This window comes from Phocoena phocoena, chromosome 11 (assembly GCF_963924675.1).
Source record: "Phocoena phocoena chromosome 11, mPhoPho1.1, whole genome shotgun sequence".
NCBI lineage: Eukaryota > Metazoa > Chordata > Mammalia > Artiodactyla > Phocoenidae > Phocoena > Phocoena phocoena.
The window spans coordinates 250,978-273,279 of record NC_089229.1 but is presented as its reverse complement, the minus strand read 5'-3'; the positions used below and the strand labels follow the sequence as shown (position 1 = coordinate 273,279).

Genomic DNA, 22,302 nt, shown 5'->3' with positions numbered 1-22,302 from the left:
GCTCTCCCCTGGAACAGCTCTGAAGCCCTCTTTTGTCTGACTGACCTCAAGGGCCTAGAACCCTTGTCTGTGAAAGTGCCCTGCTGGCTCTATCCCCTGCCCAGACCCCAGCCCAGGCCGTGCAGGACCACTCAGCTCATACCCCTCTGCAGCCTGGTGGGGTCTCTCCTGCCGGCTCAGCTCCTCCAGAAGCCTGCCCCACTTCCCACCAGCCCCCTTCCTAGGTGAGGCCTGGGTTTCGCCCTCATTCTGCCCCTTATTAGCTGTGTGGATTGGAAGAGACATCTAACATTGCTTTTCTTGTCTGAAACGGGGCTGTGAGAACATAAGGACACACTCGAGAGTGCCCAGCCTGGTGCCCCAAATACACAACTGAATAACTAATGTTCCCCCTTATTCGCTTTGGAACTCACAGTAGGAAGGTAAATAAATCTGACTGAATACTGCTGCCTGTCCCACCCTCTGACCTGGTTTGTCCCCGTCTGGCTCCCTTTTAGTTTTTTTATTCTAAGTTCGGCACCACTGGCACTGAGTACGTCTACTTCATCGAGAGCCTCTGCATCTCGCCCTTCTCATGTGCTGTCCACAAGGTTTGTTATGCAGCTGGGTGGGACAGAAAGGGCCCTTAGGTTGTGCTTGGAAAGAAGTTTACTGAGAAACAAGCTCTGCGCACAGCCCTGTTCCGGGGCCGCTGCTACTCTGCCAAGCCTGCTCAGGCCGTGTGGGGTGGGCGGGCCTCCTGCGCTCGCTTGGTCTCATCGAACAGCTCCTGCCAGTTCTTCTCCAACTCCTCCTTGCAGTTGAGGAAGGCGTCCTCCAGCCGCCGCATGGACTCCGCCAGTGTGGGGTTGGTGCGCATCACCACCATGTCGTAGGCCATCCACGTGGCCTGCACTGCAACAACCAGACAGGCCCTGGTCAGGCCACAGGGGGCTGCCGCAGCGCTGGAGCCCCCCAGCAAGGGCTGGGCGCCTCCGCTCATGCCCAGCATCCTGGGGACAGGACGTGCTGAGTCACCCAATTACTCGAAGGAGAGAAAGCGGGTCGGCCATGCGTTACAGGGCTCATGACAACCCTATTAAAACTCCTCTCTACGAAAAGCAGTAATGAACCTTCCCTAATCTCACACAAGCCTTAACTTCTGGATACACCAGCCCACAACACTAAAAGGTTGGAGGCCAATCTGACATGAAATGTTAGGAAAAATGAGAGTAAACACAGGTCCTTACCTATCTGCAGTTCACAGCTAGTGGTTGCCGGGTGACCCCCAAGAAGTCATAACCCTGCCCAAGCTCACATACTCAGGTAGGGCTGACCACTCTCACTCCCGCAAGGCTAGAGCCTCAGGTTATCTCGTGCTCATTGGCCTGGGATGCCTGCCCACCTCCACCTTGGCACCTCTCTGCTTTCAATAAGGCCAGTCCAGGGGCTCCTCCTTCTGGGAAGGTTTGCCAAGTTCCATGTTAGGTGTCCTTTGGTGCTCACCACTGCACTGACCACCTTTCTTGCTCTTTCCCTTTGAGAGCAACTTGAGGGCCGCATCCCCTGGGCCTATAGGTGAACATGTGCTTCCTGTACAAATCCAATGGTGTGTGCAGAAGCCCCACCCCCACCTCTTCCCTCTGCAGCACCCGCCCCCCACTGGTGTGGTTCTCCCCTTTAGAACTATGAAGAACAGGGTTGTCTCTCTGTGCAGTAAATACATCTCCTTAGAACTTCTCCTGTCTGGGTTAAAAAATGCTGGATACTTTGGGAAACTATGTCCTTCAGGAAATGAACCAAAGAAGAGATAGGCAGGGAATTCCCTGGCAGTCCAGTGGTTAGGACCCCGCACTTTCACTGCTGAGGCCGTGGGTTAAATCCCTGGTCAGGGAACTAAGATCCTGCAAGTAGAATGAAAAAAAAAAAAAGAGATAGGCAGAATGATTAATAACAAATGCACATGTATGTCTACACACAACCGAGGTCAGCAGTGTGGCAGACTTGAAGTTTATAGAAAGTGGCATCTGTTTGTTTAGGGAAAAAGTGTTAGAAGAGATACGTGCGGTACACCTCAACACATAGAGATACGTGCGGTACACCTCAACAGACAGAGATACGTGCGGTACACCTCAACAGATAGAGATACGTGCGGTACACCTCAACAGACAGAGATACGTGCGGTACACCTCAACACATAGAGATACGTGCAGTACACCTCAACAGACAGAGGGCCTATGATATATAGCTAGCACAGGGATTCTTGATCTTCTGGAAGTATGAGAGCCACTTGGGACACCTGTTAAAATGTAGACCACTGGCCCCTCTCAGAACTCAAAGAAGGTTCTTGTGTAGCAAGTTGGGAATGGTGCCCAGGAACCTGCATCTTGGCAAGCATCCTGGGCAATTCTGGTGCAGGAAGCCTGTAGACCACCATGTGAGGCCACCTGGGCAGCAGGTGGGGCATGGACCTGAAGCCAGGGCAGAGTCTGCTTCCCAGCTCTCCACTCACTGGCTGTGTGACCTGGAGTAAGTGATTTAAACTTACTAACCTCATCTCCTCTTATGTAAAGGACGGAAAACGTCCGGATCTCATGGCTTTGGTGTGAAGATTAAACCGATGATGTATGTAGCCTGTCTCCAACATATTAGGTGCTCAAGAAAGGAGAAACTCTTACTATAAAATAAATAATTCAGGTATTCAGGACAAAGAACTAGGGTGGGTAAACAAAACAAAACAAAACAGTCCACAGAAATGAATCTCATATAGTCCTACATAGCAGCTGAAATTCTAGTCCTGAGTTTCCTGAGCTCAAAGCAGAGAAGGAAACATGCTCGGTTATAAGATTCAGTGACCATAAAATAAAAACAAACCCATTGTTTAAGACACTTTTACCCCAAGAAAGAATTTCCTTATAGGTATATTTCATGAGAGGTGTGTAACATAATGGAAAATGTCCTTGACAACATCCCTACTTTAAATACAAAGACATTCTTCTATGTCTACAGTTGTAGGCACTGGTAAAAGAAAGCTGGTGGCACAGTACCAAAGCACACTTCAGAAAAGGCAATTCAATGAGACACTAAAACATTATATCAAGTGCATAGCCCTCTTATGATTTGATCCAAGGGAAAAAGAAAAAGAAAATATAGAATAGGAAGGACTCACAATCATCTGAAAATCCTTTGGAAATATATGTCGCCTGAGTTTTTCATTCATTCAATGTTTATTGCGCACCTGCTCTGCGTCGGCGTTTTGCTAAGGCAGCCCTGATGATACAGCTGTCTACTACAGGCCAGACACATCTCTGCCCTCGTGAGCTTCTATACTAGTTGCAGTGGGAGGAGACAGATAATAAACATATAAGACAATTACACATTGTGAAAGGAGCTGCGAAGCAACGCGTATTGTGACAGAGAAATGGGATAGGAAGAGTCTGTTTTTAGACCAGGTAGTGAGGGCAGGCCTTCTCAGAGGGCTTTTGGTAAGGCCTATGCAGTAGCAAAGCCAAGGTCCTAATCTCTTGAGGGGCCTGAACAGCAGATACTCTGAGAGGCTAGTTAGGACTCGCCCCACAAACTCTGATAACCTGCTGGGTAGGGCCAGGTCCTCACACAGAAATTTAAAAACTGGTCAAGATGTGCACTAGATGCAGGGTTCAGTAAAGGATGAGGATAAAGTGTTCCAAAAATCTGTGTAGGAGAGGGAGGACTAACGAGGGATACAGTGAGGAGATGTATTCTGACAGTAGAAGAGGTAGAAGCAGAGAACAGGAATGACAAGGCTAGTTGAGCCAGGCGATCAAGGGATGAAGATAAGCCTGGAGTTTACAGACCACAGGCTAATTCACATCACTGGCAAAATAGAAGAATCAACATTTTAAAATGTAAATGGTGAAGGTCTACCTCCTCAAATCTCAGGTCCCAAATGGTTTTACAGATGAGTTCCACTGAACTGTGGAAGAACATTTCATTCTTATCTAACGTAAGTGATTCCAGAAATAAGAAAAAGAGGGAAGACTGATAAGCTGACTGTATGGACTAGTGTTAACTTTTTTAAAATTTTATTTTACTATTATTACTATTTAAAAAATTTTTTTGGCTGCACCACGTGGCATGTGGGATCCTAGTTTCCTGACCAGGGGTCGAACCCATGCCCTCTGCACTGGAAGCTCCGAGTCTTAACCACTGAACTGCTAAGAAAGTCCCCTGGTGTAACTTTTTAAGAAAAGCATTTGATAGAAGTATTCCATTTACACTGCAGAAAATTTGAGAATAGAGATAAGCAAAAATAAAAACATAATTTTCCCTAAGCTGGTTTATTTTAAAACAAGACAAATATTATATAAAAAAAATTATAGGTCTGTCTCACATGAAAATAGATGTAAAATCCTAATATATGATCTAACCAAACCTAACAATGTGTTAAAATGTTATGATCAAGTAGAGTTTGTAAAAGAAATTCAAGGATAGTTGAGTATCAGAAAATCAATCAGCATAATTAACCACATTAATAAAAGGGGGGAAATCATAGTAATATCTCAGTTAATGCAAAAAAAGGCAGTTAATAAAGTTTAATACTTATTTGTGATTTCAGAGAATCAAAACTAACAAATTAGGAATAGAAGGAGACATTTTAACCTAGTAAAGGTGATACACCAAAAACTTACAGCAAACATTATACTTAATGGAGAAACTGTGGATAAATTCCTTTGGGAATCAAACAAGGATGCCTCTAATAATGTAATGGGTATTGAAGATGTTGGTAAATGGAATTTAAACATTTAAAAGAAATAAGAGATATAAGGTAAGAGATAAAACTAACAGTATTTGTAAATTATAAAAGTGTATATGAAAGAATAGAGGTCCAATAGTCAAGTCAATCTTAAAAAAATAACAGCTAAAAGGGGGAATATACCCTATTAGATATCAAGACATCTTATAAAGCCCTGTTTTATTTATTTAGCCACACTGAATGGCTTGTGGGATCTTAGTTCCCTGACCAGGGATTGAACCTGTGCCCTCAGCAGTGAAAGTGCGGAGTCCTAACCACTAGACCACCAGGGAATTCCCTAAAGCCCTTTTTTAAAATCATAGTGTGGTACAGACAAACAGACCAATGAAAGAAAATAGTATGCTCGGAGATAGACCTAAGTGTATATGGAATTTAGTATATGATGAAAGTAACACTAAAAAATCCTTCAGAAATATACGTCTCCTGAAAAAAGGACAGTATACTCCAGATGGATTAAAGACATAAATATGAAAGATAAAATAACATTTATAGATCAAAAGAATACCTGTGATCTAGGGACTTCTTAAAAACCACAAACCAAATGTCATGAAGAACCTAGGGGTAAGACAGGAATAAAGACACAGACCTACTAGAGAATGGACTTGAGGATATGGGGAGGGGGAAGGGTAAGCTGTGACAAAAAACAAAACAAAACAAAAACAAAACCACAAACCATAAGGCAAAATATTGGTGAATTTCTTGTTATCAAAAAATTTTTTTCTACTAAGGACAACATGGACAAAATTTTCATACAAATGATAGAAGAAATTTACAATCTTAAAACTGATAATGGGTTAATATCTAGAATATACAAGAAATTACTTCAGGGCTTCCCTGGTGGCACAGTGGTTGAGAGTCTGCCTGCCGATGCAGGGGACACAGGTTCGTGCCCCGGTCCGGGAAGGTCCCACATGCTGCCTGGCGGCTGGGCCCGTGAGCCATGGCCACTGAGCCTGGGCGTCCGGAGCCTGTGCTCCGCAACAGGAGAGGCCGCGACAGTGAGAGGCCCGCGTACCGCAAGAAAAAAAAAAAAAAAAGAAATTACTTCAAATCAATAAAAGAAATTCAGCAACAACAACAAAACCCTGGAAAATAACAAGTGTTGGTGAGGATGTGGAGAAACTGGAATGCTTGTGCATTGCTGGTGGGGTTATAAAATGATGCACTATTGTGTAAAACAGTTTGATATTCTTCAGGAAGCTAAATATAGAATTACCATATGACCTAGCAATTCTACTCCTACATAGTGTCCCAAACAATAAAGAATGGGCACTCAAACAAATACTCGTATACACATGTTCATAGTGGCACTATTCACAATAGTTAAATATTGGGACACAACCCAAATATCCATCAGTGGATGAATACACGGAATATATTTTAGCTATATAAAGGAATAAAGTACTCATAATATGCTACAATATGGGTGAAACTTGAAAATACTATGTTAGGCGAAAGAAGCCAGAAACAAAATGTCATATATTATATGATTCTCTTACATGAAATATCCAGAATAGGTAAATCCATAGAGAATGGAAACAGATTGGTGGTTGCCAGGGGTTGGGAATAGAGGTATGGGAGTGACTGCTTAATGGGTACGAAGTGTCTTTTTTTTTTTTTTTTTTTTTTTAAATGATGAATCATCATATTTCTTTTTTTTTTCTTTTTTTTTTTAAATGATGAATCATCATATTTCTTTTTTTTTCTTTCTTTTTTTTTTTTTTTAAATTTATTTATTTATTTATTTATGGCTGTGTTGGGTCTTCATTTCTGTGCGAGGGCTTTCTCCAGTTGCGGCGAGCGGGGACCACTCTTCATTGTGGTGTGTGGGCCTCTCACTGTTGCGGCCTCTCTTGTTGCGGAGCACAGGCTCCAGACGCACCGGCTCAGTAGTTGTGGCTCATGGGCCCAGTTGCTCCGCGGCATGTGGGATCTTCCCAGACCAGGGCTCGAACCCGTGTCCCCTGCATCGGCAGGCAGACTCTCAACCACTGCGCCACCAGGGAAGCCCCGAAGTGTCTTTTTTGCGTGATGAAAATGTCGCGGAACTTGACAGAGTTGGTGGCTGCACAAAATTATGAATGTATTAAATGCCACTGAATGGCATTTAATTTAAACTATTTAAAATACTTAATTTTATGTGAATTCACTTCGATAAAAATTTATTTAAATATTAGATGTAGATATTATAATCATCTTCATTTTTCAAAAGTGGAAACAGACGGAGAGGTTAAGTAGCTTGCCCAAGTCATACAGCTAATAAGTAGCACAGGCAGGGTCTAACCCAAGTAATCAAGCACCTGTGTCCATGTTCTTAGCTGCTTATGATACACTGCTTCTTACATTCCCTAAGGAGAAACCCAAAAGACTAACAAGCATTTGAAGAGAATCTGGAATTCATTAGAGAAGGAAAAATGAAAACAATCAGATATCACTTTACACCTATTAGTCTGGCAAAATTAGAAAGCTGGATAATATCAAGTGTCTGTGAGCTCGTGGGATCTAAGAACCCCAGGCACTGCTGGTTGGAACAGAGTCTGACTCAGCCGTTCTGTGAGGTCATCTGGTAACCCCTAAAATGATTACACAGGTCCTTGAGCATAGATGTGTGAAGATGTTCATTGTAGCATTGTTTTTGGTGACGAAGAGTTGTAGACAATCTAGGTGTCCATCACCGGGAAGAACGGAGAAGCAAGAAGTAGTGGCTCACCATGGAATAAATACTATATTGCAGTTAAAAGTAATAGATAACATGTACACATGGCTACTCAAATAGGTCTTCATAACATAGTCGTGAGTTTAAAAAGTAAGATACAAGCTGGAGATATAAAACAAAAAGTATGAATTTTACAGAAACACATAAAAAGGGATATACCAAAAAAAGGAATGAGAAAAAAGAGCATAAATAAACAAATAAATGAGGATTGTTACATGGGCCAGTGACGCTAACATGCTATGAACTGAGAAGTATGGTGTCAACCTTTCTGCCAGAGAACCATAAAGAGAAACAAACTAACAAATAAACCAGACTCATTAGGAAATAACAAGTGGGGATACACTATGGCAGACAGGCATGGAAGAGAACAAAGTCAATCACAAATATAGAAAACATACTATATTCTCTTCACTGTGCCAGGCAAGTGGGTACCAAGGGAAACAAGCACATTCCAAATACGATTTCACTGTTAGCACTGAACTAGGCAAGGAAGATGCCAGGAGGCTTAAGACACAAGCTTTCTCAAAATGCATAAAAAGTCAGGGAGTTAAGACACATCATTCAATTGAAAAAATATCTATCAAGCACCTAGTATGGGTCAGCACCTGTTTAAGTTCTGGGGACAGAGCAGTGAGAAAAAATGTCAAAAAGTCTTTGCTCTCATGACCATTATATACTAAATAACAAGAAACTTACATAGTGCCTATAGTAAACTTACACAGTGTGTTAGAAGGTTAACAGGTGCTAAAGAGAAAAATAAAGCAGTGAAGGAGGGTTGAGGATGCTAGGAAAATAGGATCTGCAATTTCAAGAAGGGTGCTCGGGAAAGACTTCACTGAGGAAGTGACCTTTAAATCAACTTTTGATGAATAGAAGTTCTTAACGTTAGTGTAGTTCAATTTCTCAATCTTTTATTCTGTATTTAGCACTTTTTGCCTTTTGTTTAGAAAATTCTACCCAACCTTCAAAGTTGCAAAGATATTCTCCCCTATTTTCTTCCCAGACTTTAAAATTTATTTTCGATAATTAAGTTCTCATCACTCTGAAGCTACTGTGTGTTTGTGTGTGTGCAGGGATCCATTTTAAATTTTTATTCTTATTCATAACCAATTTTTCCAGCTTACTTGTTAAATAGTCCCTTCTTTCCTCCACTGATCTTCCATGTCACCTGTGTTATGTATAAAATTTTGTGTGTGTGTGTATCTGTTTCTGGGCTCTCTGTTGTACTCCACTGCTCAACTTGTCTATTCCTGAGCCAATATGACACTGTCAATTATACAGTTTTATAATAAACTTTGCTAACTGTAGGGTGAATCCCCTGTCCTTGTCTTTCTCAGAAGTATCTTAGCTACTTTTGGCTCTTAAGTCTCCAATAAATGTTTTATTTTTTTAAATTAATTAATTTAAAAAATTTTGGCTGCGTTGTGTCTTCGTTGCTGTGCGCGGGCTCTCTCCAGCTGCCGCAAGTGGGGGCTACTCTTCGTTGCGGTGCGCGGGCTTCTCATTGTGGTGGCTTCTCTTGTTGCGGAGCACCGGCTCCAGGTGCGCGGGCCTCAGCAGTTGTGGCACGTGGGCTCCAGAGCACAGGCTCAGTAGTTGTGGCACACGGACTTAGTTGCTCTGTTGCACGTGGGGTCCCCTTTGACCGGGGCTCAAACCACTGCAGGTGGACTCCCAACCACTGCAATACCAGGGAAGCCCAAGTCTCCAATAAATGTTTTAGAGTCAACCTGTCAAGTTCCATGAAAAACCCTATTAGGATTTTTATTAGAACTACTTTGAAGCCTTGGATGGAATTTGGGGAGAATGAACACATTTATTATATTTTCTTTCTACTCATGAAGGCAGCTATAGCTCCATTTATTTTGGTCTTTAATATCTGTTAGTCAAGCCTTGTAACTTTCTGCATATAGGCCTTGCATATTTCTTGTTAAACTTCTTCCAAGGTAATTCATAGATGTACGTGTTTGTGTTACTGTTATTGTTGCTATTATAAATGGTGCCTTAAAAAATATGTTCTAATTCTTTGCTGCAGGTATATAAAAACGCAATTAACTTTTGTACATTGATTTTATATTCAGCCACCTTGCTAAGCTTTATTATTTCCAATAAGATGTGTTTTATGTTCTACATAATAAATTCGGTAATTAGCTCCACGTTGGCCCCAGTAGTCCCTACCTTCTGGTAGTCACACCCTTCTGTAGTTCTCTCACATTGTGCCAGAGTTGATCCATGTGACCAACAGATTATGGCAGAAGTGATGGTATGTCAATTCCAAGATTAGATGATAAAAGACTGTATCTTCTGTCTTGGGTTCTCTCTCTATTATATATATAAATATTTCTTGGATCACTTGCTCTGAGGGAAATTATTACATGACCAGCCCTGTGGAGAGGATGCATAGAAAGCCTCCTGCCAACAGCTACGTGAGCTTGGAAGGAGACTCTCCAGCATCCAGTCAAGTCTCCAGAGATTGAAGCCATGACCTACAACTTGACTGCAAACTCATGAAAACCACATCCAGAACCACGCAGCTAAGCCATTCTCAGACTCCTGACCCTCAACAATTGTGATAATAAATGTTTCTTGTTTGGACCTGCCGAGTCTGGGTTAATTTGTAGCGCAGCAAGTAGATAACTAATACAGACCTTGGTACTGAGAGTATGGTGCTGCTGTAACAAAAACCTAAAATGTAAGAGTAGCTTTGGAATGCGACAGTTGTTGGAAGCTAGAAAACTGTAAAGATTTTGAGGAGAGCATTAATGAAAGTTTAAAGTGCCTCAAACTCACTGTTCATAGGATTTTGGATTTTGAGGAGGCTGCATCCGACCTCATCTATAGTCCTTGGAGATGTAAATATGTTGACTCTTGTTTCTGTGGACTTTCACTAACAGTGGCTTATCATCTCATGTATTTATTGGTTAGGTCATTGCTGAGCTAGCTCCCAGTGTCCTCTACACTGCTACAGAATCTTTCTAAAACACTTATCTCTTCATGTCATTCCACTGCCTAACTTTCTTCAGTTATTCCCGTTGCCTGTAGGATGATTTCTTGGTGTGGCACACGAAATCTTTCATGATCTGACCCCAGATGATTCATTTAGATTTACTCTCTATCACTTCCACTTATAGTGTATTCAACAGTAATTGAACCCTAAGTCCAACCAGCTTTCTTATTCTTTTGTTCCTTGGCACAAACTGTTCTTTTTGTCTGAAAGCCTTCCCTGCCACCTGTCTATCTGGGGAACTCCTCACAATACTTCAGAGAAATGCTCCACACCTCCTCTTAAAAAATTCCACAATTTACTACACAGATTTCAGTCACTCATCCAAAATCTCATTGAAATTTTAATATCCTTTTATTATAGCAATTAACATAGTATATTGCATTTATGTGTCTGTACATTTATTTCTCCATTAGATTATAAGCAACTTGAGCTTAGGGCTTGGCATAGGTGGTTATTTAGAAAGTGTTTGTTGGGACTTCCCTGGTGGCCCAGTGGGTAAGACTCCATGCTCCCAGTGCAGGGGGCCCAGGTTTGATCCCTGGTCAGGAAACTAGATCCCACATGCATGCCACAACTAAGAATCCACATGCTGCAACTAAGACCCAGCGCAGCCTAAATAAATTAATTAATAAATATTTTTAAAAAATAGTGTTTGTTGAACGAATGAATGAATGAATGAACAGTGCTTTAACCCCTCAGTCTTTGAGCTCTGGGATTATATTTTTCCGGCTTTACTGAAGTATAATTGACAAATAAAAACTGTATATATTTAAGGTGTACGATGTGATTTTTTTTTTTTTGCAGTACGCGGGCCTCTCACTGTTGTGGCCTCTCCCGTTGCGGAGCACAGGCTCCGGACACGCAGGCCCAGCGGCCATGGCTCACGGGCCCAGCCGCTCCGTGGTATGTGGGATCTTCCCAGACCGGGGCACGAACCCGTGTCCCCCGCATCGGCAGGTGGACTCTGAACCACTGCGGCACCAGGGAAGCCCCGATGTGATGTTTTGATATTGTATGCATTGTGAAATGATTATCAGCATCAAGCTAATTAACATTTCCATCACCTCACAGTTAGGTGGGGTTTTTTTTTTTTTTTGGTATGGAGAGAACACTTAAGATCTACATTTGTAGAAAATTTCAAGTATACAATATCATATTAGCTGTAGTCATGATGCTGTACATCTCCAGAATGCATTCTTCTTGCATAATTTCCTGGATATATACCCAGAAGGGGAATTGCTGATCATGTGGTAGTTCTATTTTTTTTTTTTTTTGCGGTACGTGGGCCTGTCACTGTTGTGGCCTCTTCCGTTGCAGAGTACAGGCTCCGGACGCGCAGGCTCAGCGGCCATGGCTCACGGGCCCAGCCGCTCCGCGGCATGTGGGATCTTCCCGGACCGGGGCACGAACCCGCAACCCCTGCATCAGCAGACGGACTTTCAACCACTGCGCCACCAGGGAAGCCCCTAGGTAGTTCTATTTTTAATGTTTTGAGAAACCTCCATACTCTTTTCCATAACGGCTACACCAGTTTATATTGGTACATTATACCGTTTGCATTGGCTCTGTGATTATATTTTTGACAATATATAAAAGTGGCCTTGGGCTTTCCTGGCGGTGCAGTGGTTGAGAGTGTGCCTGCCAATGCAGGGGACACGGGTTCGAGCCCTGGTCTGGGAAGATCCCACATGCCGCGGAGCAACTAGGCCCGTGAGCCACAACTACTGAGCCTGCGCGTCTGGAGCCTGTGCTCCGCAACAAGAGAGGCCGCGATAGTGAGTGGCCCCCGCTTGCCACAACTAGAGAAAGCCCTCGCACAGAAACGAAGACACAACACAGCCAAAAATAAATAAATAAATAAATTTAAGACATATGTCAATATTAAAAAAAAAATTGGACAATCTCTTAAAAAAAAAACAAAAAAAACCTGGCCCTTCCCACTCAGCATATCCATAAGTGAACTCACTCTTCCCCACATCCTTCTAAACCTGCTATTCTTTCTGTATTCAGAAACTCTCATCTCTTCACTCTTCTCCTTTCCTCTTTCATTCAGCTAACTCATGTCCATATTTCAGTCTTAGCTGAAGGAGGCCTTCCTTGGCTCCTTATATCAAATTAGGTTCCACTTTTGGCTACCATAGCACCACGCAGATTATTCAGTCTTAACACGCATAGAAATCTGTTGGAACTACTTGTTTAGTTATTTTTCCTCTTCACATGATCGTCAGCTTCAGGAAGAGGCACCCTACAACAGTGCAGCTGGAGGGCTGCCCATCGCGGGAAGGGAAAATATCAGACCTTTTGGGGACTATTAGACACTGGCTCTGAACTGACATTAATTCCTGGTGACCCAAAACATCGCTACCAGTGTAGTGATCTACCAGTCAGAAGAGGGGCTTATGGAGGTAAGGTTATCAATGGAGTTCTAGCTGAGGTCTGTCTCACAGTGGGCTTAGTGGGCTTCTGAACCCACTTTATGGTAATTTTCTCAGTTCCAAGATGCATAATTGAAATATATATACTCAGCAACTGGGAGAATCCCCACATTTGTTCCCTAATCCACAGAGTGAGGGCTATTTGGTAGGAAAGACCAAGTGGAAACCACTAGAACTGCCTCTACCTATGAAAGTAGTAAACTAAACGCAACACTGTATTCCTGGAGGGATTGCCAAGATTATTACCACCATTAAGGACTTGAAAGATGCAGGGGGTAACTCCACCACAGCCTCATTCAACTTGCCTGTTTGGCCTGTACAGAAGACAAGTCTGAGAGAATGACAGTGGATTATTGTAAACTCAATCAGGTGGTGACTCCAACTGCAGCTGCTGTTCCAGATGTGGTTTCGTTGCTTGAACAAATTAACACATCCCCCCCCGGTACCTAGTGTGCAGCTATTGATCTGAAAAATGCTGTTTTCTCTATACCTCTTAGTAAACACCACCTAAAGCAGTTTGGTTTCCACTGACAAGGCTAACAATACATTTTCATTATCCTAATTCAGGTATATCGACTCTCCAGCTCCTTAGTTGCCTTTCCCTTCCACAGGACATCAAGCTCTTCCATTATATTGATATTATGCTGACTGGACCTGGTGAGCAAAGGAAGCCAGACACAAGTGTATACACGGTGATTCCGTTTATATGAAACTCTAGGCAAGTATATCAGTTGTTGCCTGGTGCTGGGGAAGGAAGAGTGGGAATTGACTGGGGAGGGGCAAAAGGAAACACTTTGGAGAGACAGAAATAATTTGTACTTTGACAATAGTGTTAGTTATACTGGTGTATACATTTTGCAAAACTCAGTGAACATTACACTTAAAATATCTATTTTATTATTTATTTATACCTAAATAAAGGTGACTTAAAAGCAATAAAAAACAAGAACACTATTTATCAGTACTTATGGGTTGCAATGACATATCTAGAGATAAATGCACAGCTCCAAATGTTTTCATAACTTAAAAAGGAATAAAAATAAACGAATAAAGCATTTAACTCAAAGTTTTACTAAAACAATAATAAAATTTTAGGGAAGGCAGGACGAAGAAAGCCCAGAAATCCAATTAATTTAGAATGTAGAAAAACAAATGCATATTAAGATGCTTTCCGTGCCCATATGCCCTTCTCTGAGACTCTGTCTTCATCCACAGGTCCTACAGATGTGTTGAGCTTAAACTTCTATATTATCACCCATGTGGCCTAGCCTAGCCACTCATGATGTACACTATTGCATACTTTGTAACATTTAAAAGTAACAGATTGGAAAGTAACAGCATCTTGGAAAGAGCTGACACACATAATTCTGAATGAAAAAAAGTACGAAAAATATATAATCATTTATAGAAATTTAACATAAATTTACCATTTATAGAAATTTCAAATAAATGTATAAAATAGCAATATACATTTCACAAGAACATACACACACAAAAAATACACATTAGAATTGTTGCCTACGGGTGGAGAGAGGAAAGGGAATGGAGCATGGGGACCGAAGGGGATAAATAAAAAAATTAAACTAGTAGTGCCCTGCATGGACCAATGATCATAATGTAGCACAAACTGAGGAGTATGATAAAATCAATTCTCTACATCTGAGGTTGAAAATAAAGAGACAAGAAAATTGTTATACAACAGCATAATCAGGGAACAGGGGGACAGTCTTGAGGCACTGACACAAAGTAAAATGGAAAATAACAAAGAAATAAAATGGATTACAGAGATGATGATGAAGATAAGACAAAAAGAGACAGACAATATGGATAACTGGAATTTCTAAAGAAATAAACCAAATAAATAGAATTAAAAGTATCCAAAGATACGATAACTGAATAAGATCTTATAAAAATACTCAAATCGGGCTTCCCTGGTGGCTCAGCGGTTAAGAATCCACCTGCCAATGCAGGGGACACTGGTTCGAGTCCTGGTCCAGGAAGATCCCACATGCAGCGGAGCAACTAAGCCTATGCACCACAACTACTGAGCCTGCGCTCTAGAGCCTGCAAGTCACAACTACTGAGCCCGCGAGCCTAGAGCCCGTGCTCCACAACAAGAGAAGCCACCACAATAAGAAACCTGCGCACCACAACAAAGAGTAGACCCCGCTCACCGCAACTAGAGAAAGCCCGCGCACAGCAACGAAGACCCAACGCAGCCAAAAATAAATACATAAATAAAATAAATAAATAAATAAAAAATACTCAAATCTGCAGCTCTAGAGATCTAACATGTCCTAGGAAACATGTCAGAGCATATTAACAGCAATCTTACGCTGGTGAAGTATAGAACTACAAGAATAAAGAAAGAATCTTACAGGCAGAAAAGTCACTTTTAAGAGGCAGAGTGTTTCACACATCTTCACAGTGCCACTAAATGCTGAAAACATATTTTACGTTATAAAGAAAATAATTATATACCTAACCAAGTTACCATCCAGTTACAAACATAGATATATTCTTAAGCATTTATGAATTCAAAGAATACAATGTGCAAAGCTATAGTTACTAGGTTTAACTCTTTGAATTATTTGAATACAGAATGGGTGAGTCTCAACAACCTTAGGAATTATGATTACAGAATAGAGTGTAAATGTTGTAAATGTTATTGTTAATGTAAACATTATTTGTACTTGATAATATACAAATACAGGTAATAGTATCACGAAGGACAGTCGTGTCTCAGTTTCTTTACTTGTAAATAGGGATAATAACAATCCCTATATCTCAAAAATTGTTGTGAGGATTAAATGAACAAATTCATATAGTGCTTAGTATAGGATATAGCAATTAATAAGGCATAAATACTACTGATCAGTGTTATTAGATCCTGAATAAAGATAAAAGATACAACTAAAAAAAAAAAGATACAACTGAAGAAATAACACTAATTTCCTTAATGTTTCCCCACAAACTTTCTTAATTTTAGTATAGTTTTTATGGTGAAGAAATATTTATTTTAAGTAAAGAATTTCTTCAGTTTCACTTCAGTTTAAATTCTTAAGTAAAATTAAAGGTAGTACTCTTTATTTTAAAAGTAGCTTGTATAGTATGATTCCATTTTCATTAAAGTGTATCTGTCAAAAAAAGATTCCTCTATGCATCCCGTATCGGTCCATTATTCTGTTTTTGCATAGAGAGAGAGTTGGAATCACGTTTGCCAGTGTTAACAGTAGTTAATTCTGAGTGGCTGGATTTTGCTGATTTTAAACTTTTCTTGTTATTTTCTATTTTAATTGAATTTACTTTGTATTTTAAAAACAATGTACATGCAACATTTCTTTTAAAAATCGTTGTTTATTTAATAATTATCAACTTATGAATTATTAATATTTATTAAATAATAAACATGATTATTCATTACAATTATCTAATAATAGTTATTTATTTTAAAATGCTATAATGCTATATATAGCAGTAATCTAATAAATTAGAAAATACTGATGAAATGGATGAAGTGGGAGGATAAATGAAATACACAAACTGACACAATCTTAAAGCATTAACCAAACAAGAAATTGAAAAAGTTATCAGAAGTTATCTCTAGCAGTTTCACCATTAACTGTTCAATGAAGAGTTGTTTCCAAATACTATACGTATAATTTCAGAATACAGAAAAAGAAGACTCTAGAGGCTGAGTAGAGCTGGATATTACTACAGTTTGACCAAGTGCCTTTGAGCAAGTTATTTATTTATTTATTTATTCTGGCTGTGTTGCACAGCCTGTGGGATCTTAGTTCCTTGACCAGGGATTGAACCCGGGCCCTGGCAGTGAAACCGCTGAATCCTAATCATGGGATCACCAGGGAATTCCCTGAAAAAGTTATGTAAACTCTGTAAGCTCTAATTTCCTCTTCATATGTAAAGTGGAAATAATAATAGTGTCTCTCCCCCATAAACTTGTTAGGAAGAATAAGTGAGATAATGTGTGTAAAGCATATGGTAAAGAGACCAATACATGGTAAACAATAAACATAAGCTATGAATAATAAAATTACTACTATTATTATTATTAGAATAATACAAAATATCCAAGAATCTACAGCCTTCCTGTACACTAGTATTAATTATTTAGTAAATAAAATAGAAAAACACCCCATTTATAATAGGAACAGAAACACAGAAGTAAATGTACTGAAAACTCTGGAGAGTGCCCCCTTTGATGGCATATATACTAAAATTGGAATGATACGGAAAAGATTGGCATGGCCGCTGTGCAAGGATGACCTGCAAATTTGTGAAGTATTTCACATTTTTATGTAATGAACAGCATGATGACTATAGTTAACCAGACTGCATTGTATATTTGAAAGTTACTAAGGGAATAGTATCTTTAAAGTTTTCATCGTAAGGGAAAAAATAACTTGTAACCATGTGAGGTGGTGGATATTAACTAAATGCATTATGGTAATCATTTTGCAATATATACATATATCAAGTCATTATGTTATACAATCTAAACTTATACAATATTATGTATCAATTATATCTCAATAAAACTGGAAAAAATAAAATAAAATTGAAGGCAAAAAAAATCTGGAGAAAAATATTGCAAAACCCTTTGAGACATGTTAAAGACATGTTAAAGAACACTGGAATAATTGGAGAGAAATAGCACATTCCTACCTGAGAATGCTTAATGTTAAAAATACATCATTCTTGGGTTTCCCTGGTGGCGCAGTGGTTGAGAATCTGCCTGCCAATGCAGGGGACACGGGTTCGAGCCCTGGTCTGGGAAGATCCCACATGCCGCGGAGCAACTGGGCCCGTGAGCTACAACTACTGAGCCTGCGCATCTGGAGCCTGTGCTCCGCAACAAGAGAGGCCGCGATAGTGAGAGGCCCGCGCACCGCGATGAAGAGTGGCCCCCGCTTGCCACAACTAGAGAATGCCCTCGCACAGAAACAAAGACCCAACACAGCCAAAAATAAATAAATAAATATTTTAAAAATATATATATATATCATTCTTTCTATATTAACGTATAGGTTTAACACAATTCCAAATAAAATATTAAATGAATCTATTATTCATCTGGAGAATAAACATGTGAGAATAGGTATAAAAAGAAAAAAGGAAAGAAAAAAGAATAATGAAGGGGAACTCACTGATTAATAATAATGAAACCAGTGTGATAAGCCATAAAACCTAACATATTATATAACAGGTTAGCTATCTCCGCTCTACTATATATAAAAACTTCATGAGTAATAAAGAAATTACTTCTAAACTAACAGGATAGGATGGGATGGATTTGGGGATGAGGGAAACCAAGTTAGAATCTCTCCTTCTACCTGAGAAATTGTACATTCTCAAGGCTCACCCCCATAAGGCATTCTACAGCTAAATTTGTACTGTATCCTAGGTCATGAGTTGACTTAAGTTCAAGAGAACAGAAAGAGAAACTTTAAGCCTTGGAGTCAAGATGATTTGGCTTTTTAATATTGCTTAAGTTATGCATATATACTTAATAGTTTAAAATAAGCATGTGTATTTATATAAATACATATAAATATGTACACTTACATTTATTTGCTGGTTGGTGCCTTTGATAGTTGATGACTGCTTGTTTGGTGACTTTCCTTGCCCTGTGTGGTCACTGGAAAAATTGGGCAAGAGCCTTCCCAGGGACAACAGAGGCCAAGAACTTACGTGTTGGGCTTCACTTTAAGTTTAACCTAAAGGGTAAGGGTGTGAGATTCATCATGGCCCCAAAACATGCCACTTCTGTCAACAATATTTACCCTAACTTGACCTAGAGACACGATGACAAAATAGTTCTGCTGCTTACACTTCAGGTAGAAAAATACTTTATTGTTCTCAACCGTTGGATTTGAGTCCGTGGACCCAAGAACGTACTGTTTACTTAAGAAATTACAAAAGGTAAACTTTACAAAACGTTTTAATACTATTTAACCTGTGGTTGCTTATATGTTGATAAAAACATATCTTCACCAGCTGATAAACTGCTAAAGAAAAAATTTGAAAGATGTATATTGTCCCCCAAATTAGACAACTGTGCAGAACATTTATATAAAAATAGAATAATAAAAAGAGGAAAATATGTGCAACTAAAACGAAGGAAAGAATAAGCTAAAGGGGAAATAATGGACCTTCCATCAACTCAAGGAATGTGATGTGGAAAAGCACCAAGGGGAGGGGATGTGGAATGATGCACCGCAGAAGCCTCATTCATGCCAAGTAGATGAGGCTACATTTGTTTTATTTCTGTGAGAAAGGAAGTACACAAGCCTTCCAGGATGTGCAGATGCTTAAATACAATAGTTGAATCTATCAAACAATTTCAGGTTTACTTAGAAAACTTAAAAGACAAATTTTTAAAATTGTAAAGCTAAGTCTTTTATGTGACTTGTTTCCATATAAACACCTGTCAACCTTGTCTCTAAGGTGAGAGAGCATTGTTTTTACAACACTACTACCTTAGTAATATCATCTTAGCAATATTAACTTTTATTATTACTTAATAACTTACTTAACTATTACCTTAATTACTGTTGGAATTATTTGCCAAAAAGAGAGACTCTAGTGAATCTAAATAAAAATGCAGTACACAGCCTGGCTCCTTTGGCACACCAGATAGTTTAGAATTAAATGTTTAAAAACACAAACAGGACTTCCCTGGTGGCGCAGTGGTTAAGAATCTGCCTGCCAATGCAGGGGACACGGGTTCGAGCCCTGGTCCGGGAAGATCCCACATGTCGCGGAGCAATGAAGCATGTGCACCACAACTACTGAGCCTCTGCTCTGGAGCCCGTGAGCCGTAACTACTGAGTCTGTGTGCCACAACTACTGAAGCCCACGTGCCTAGAGCCTGTGCTCCGCAACAAGAGAAGCCACCGCAATGAGAAGCCTGTGCACTGCAACAAAGAGTAGCCCCCGCTCGCCACAACGAGAGAAAGCCTGCGTGCAGCAACGAAGACCCAACGCAGCCAAGAATAAATAAATAAATTTATAAAAAAAAAAGAAGAAGAAAAAACAAACACAAAGTAGAAGAAAATATAAATGACTATTTCACTCATCTTGGATTAGGGAAAGGTTTTCTAGGCATCACAGTAATGGGAATAAATCTGAAAGGAAAATATTGATACATTTTTACTACATATGACTTCTGTTTACCAAAGCTTCAAATACAAAATTAAAGGAAAATAACAAACTGGGAAAAATATTTACTACAATTTTGAACAAGTCTTAATACATAAAGAGCTCTTACAAATCAATAAGAGATGCTATCACAGAAATCTGTTATTCTCTTATTGTTCTCAGTGCCAAGCCTGAGGTAAGGCTAGCCCCTTTTTAGCCTTTAGTTCTGCAAAACATTCCTAATTGGCCTTCCTGCCTCTAGTCTTCCCTCTCCGAACCATCTCTCACACTGCTACCAGAGGTATCTTTTCAAAAGGCAAGTGTCTTCCTTGAAATCCCAAATGGCTCCCTATCACCTGAACAAGAAAGGTAAACCTCTTTAGCTTGGCGCTGAAGACCCTTCTTCTCACCATTTCAGCCTCTTCTTTCTTTGGCCTGCCTCTTTGTGAATCTCATGCACTAATATGACTTCTTGACTATGTCAGTCTTTCCCACACGGGCACACAGCCTTGGCTATCTCCTCCTACCCACGGGCCCTACCCCATCTGTCCAATCCCTGCTGCTTCCCTAGTGCTCTGCTCTGTTCAAAGCCTCACTTGCTTCCCCAGGCAGTCAGCCTCTCCTTCTTCTCTTCTACCTCCCTGGTACTTGGTATACACCATTATTAGCATTTCCCAGGTTATAATTTTAACATAAAGTTAAAATGTGCTTTAATTTTAATTTATATATTTAAATTATAATTAGTCATCTTGATGTCTGTTTCTGGCCCCTGCCCACTTCTTCTAATGAAGGAGCATCTCTATTCAACTTTGTATTCTTAGAAAAGCACATAGTAGGTGCTTAGTAAATGCTGTTAAATAAGAGACTATTTAATTAGATTGAAGGAATTAAATAACTTATAGTGGAAAATGAATTATAGAACATTTTAGCAAGGTATATATAAGACTTTCAAGTACATGGGCACAAAATTGCAAACATTTCTAAGCAGAAATTTTCTGAAGACTGTTGTAATAAATGGAGATTATTTATAAACTAATAATGTCCTTAAAAATAATTTGTTTTCATTTGAGTAGAGTATGCAGGCTTTCTAAAATTTGTTTTACATTATGGTTTTCTCTAGCAAAACTTAGGCTCACACAATTATAAGAATTACACATATTCTGAACTAGTAAAGAACAAATTAAAAACTTATAATGGTATCACTACCACTGCTAGTTACCGCTTAGTGGAAACATGTTGAATAAAATAACAGACAAACATTTTTTTCCAAAAATGGAGAAATTTGTTGAACTCTACTGCTGCTTCATTACACTGGCTGTACCTCCCATTTCAGCACCTCGCCAGTCTTAGCACTATTTCTCTGAACTCTTCTTATTTAAATGATTCACAGAAAGTATGTTCCAACTTTGTTCACAGGTGTTATATTAACATAATTTGTCATTTGCTGAGTACTTGAGCTTGGGTATGGTACTGTGTGCCCAGTTACAAAAGAAGAAGTCACTATTTCTGCCCTCAAAAAGATAACAGCCCATTTGCAGAAATAAGATGCAAACGCACATAAAATAATCAGAAAACGAGTCAAGGCAATATTCAGAGGTTCGTGTAAAATCTTGTGGTACAGTAGTTATATGGTGCAGAAGTTGAAAAGTAGTCAGGGAAGACCTGGTTGAGAAGGCGCTTGATTTGAGCTTAGAAGTGTAGGGAGGATTTGAGCTCTTGGAAAGAAGGGTGAAGGTACCCTGCCTGGGAAAACATCTTACCTGAGATTTTTTCCATCTCTTCCAATAGCTTTTCCAAGTCTTTATTCAGGTCTGACAGCATTTTCAGCATGTTTTCATAGTTTCTTTCACCAGGGTCAGAATCAGCCATCTAGGCAGTGCACAGAAAGAAGATGCAGTGAGACAAACCAGTGTTTCAATTCTAGCTCCACTACTCAGCTGGGTAGCCCAAGCCGGAAAACTTAGGTCATCTTTAACTCCTCTTATCTTCCTGACCTAAGGGGTCACTGAAACTCACCAATTGTATTTGTTTATGGAATAAACATTAAATCATCTATGGGTCAGGAAGGGTCAGTGCTTGAGAGTCACCAGTAAACTGAATCCTGCCCTTGTGGAGATCATAGCCTGGCCCAGCTCTTTAAAGTCTCTCCTATCACTGCCTTCCTCCCTCTCTCCAAGGTTGCTGCTTTAATTGAGGTCCATTCCATTAT

At 39.9% G+C, this 22,302-nt stretch overlaps 1 protein-coding gene and 1 non-coding gene across 2 annotated transcripts; one reads left to right on the top strand and one right to left on the bottom strand.

Annotated features, from left to right (window-relative positions):
* Positions 1 to 712: 712 nt before the first annotated feature.
* SYCE3 (synaptonemal complex central element protein 3) lies at positions 713 to 21,989 on the bottom strand. Its single transcript, XM_065887222.1, has 2 exons — positions 21,854 to 21,989; positions 713 to 894 (listed from the first exon to the last, which is right to left on the bottom strand). The coding sequence occupies exons 1-2, from the start codon at positions 21,960 to 21,962 to the stop codon at positions 713 to 715; spliced, it is 291 nt and encodes a 96-aa protein (XP_065743294.1). The 5' UTR covers positions 21,963 to 21,989.
* LOC136131712 (U6 spliceosomal RNA) lies at positions 17,143 to 17,249 on the top strand. Its single transcript, XR_010656437.1, has one exon. It is a non-coding gene; the product is annotated as a U6 spliceosomal RNA (small nuclear RNA).
* Positions 21,990 to 22,302: the final 313 nt, after the last annotated feature.

What these genes read in the sequence shown, in the direction of transcription:
- SYCE3 (XM_065887222.1), bottom strand. Translation starts at nt 21,962, where the DNA reads ATGGCTGATTCTGACCCTGGTGAAAGAAACTATGAAAACATGCTGAAA. An exon ending in AGAGATGGAAAAAATCTCAG is followed by an intron (nt 895 to 21,853) that starts GTAAGATGTTTT and finishes TGGTTGTTGCAG; the next exon opens with TGCAGGCCACGTGGATGGCC.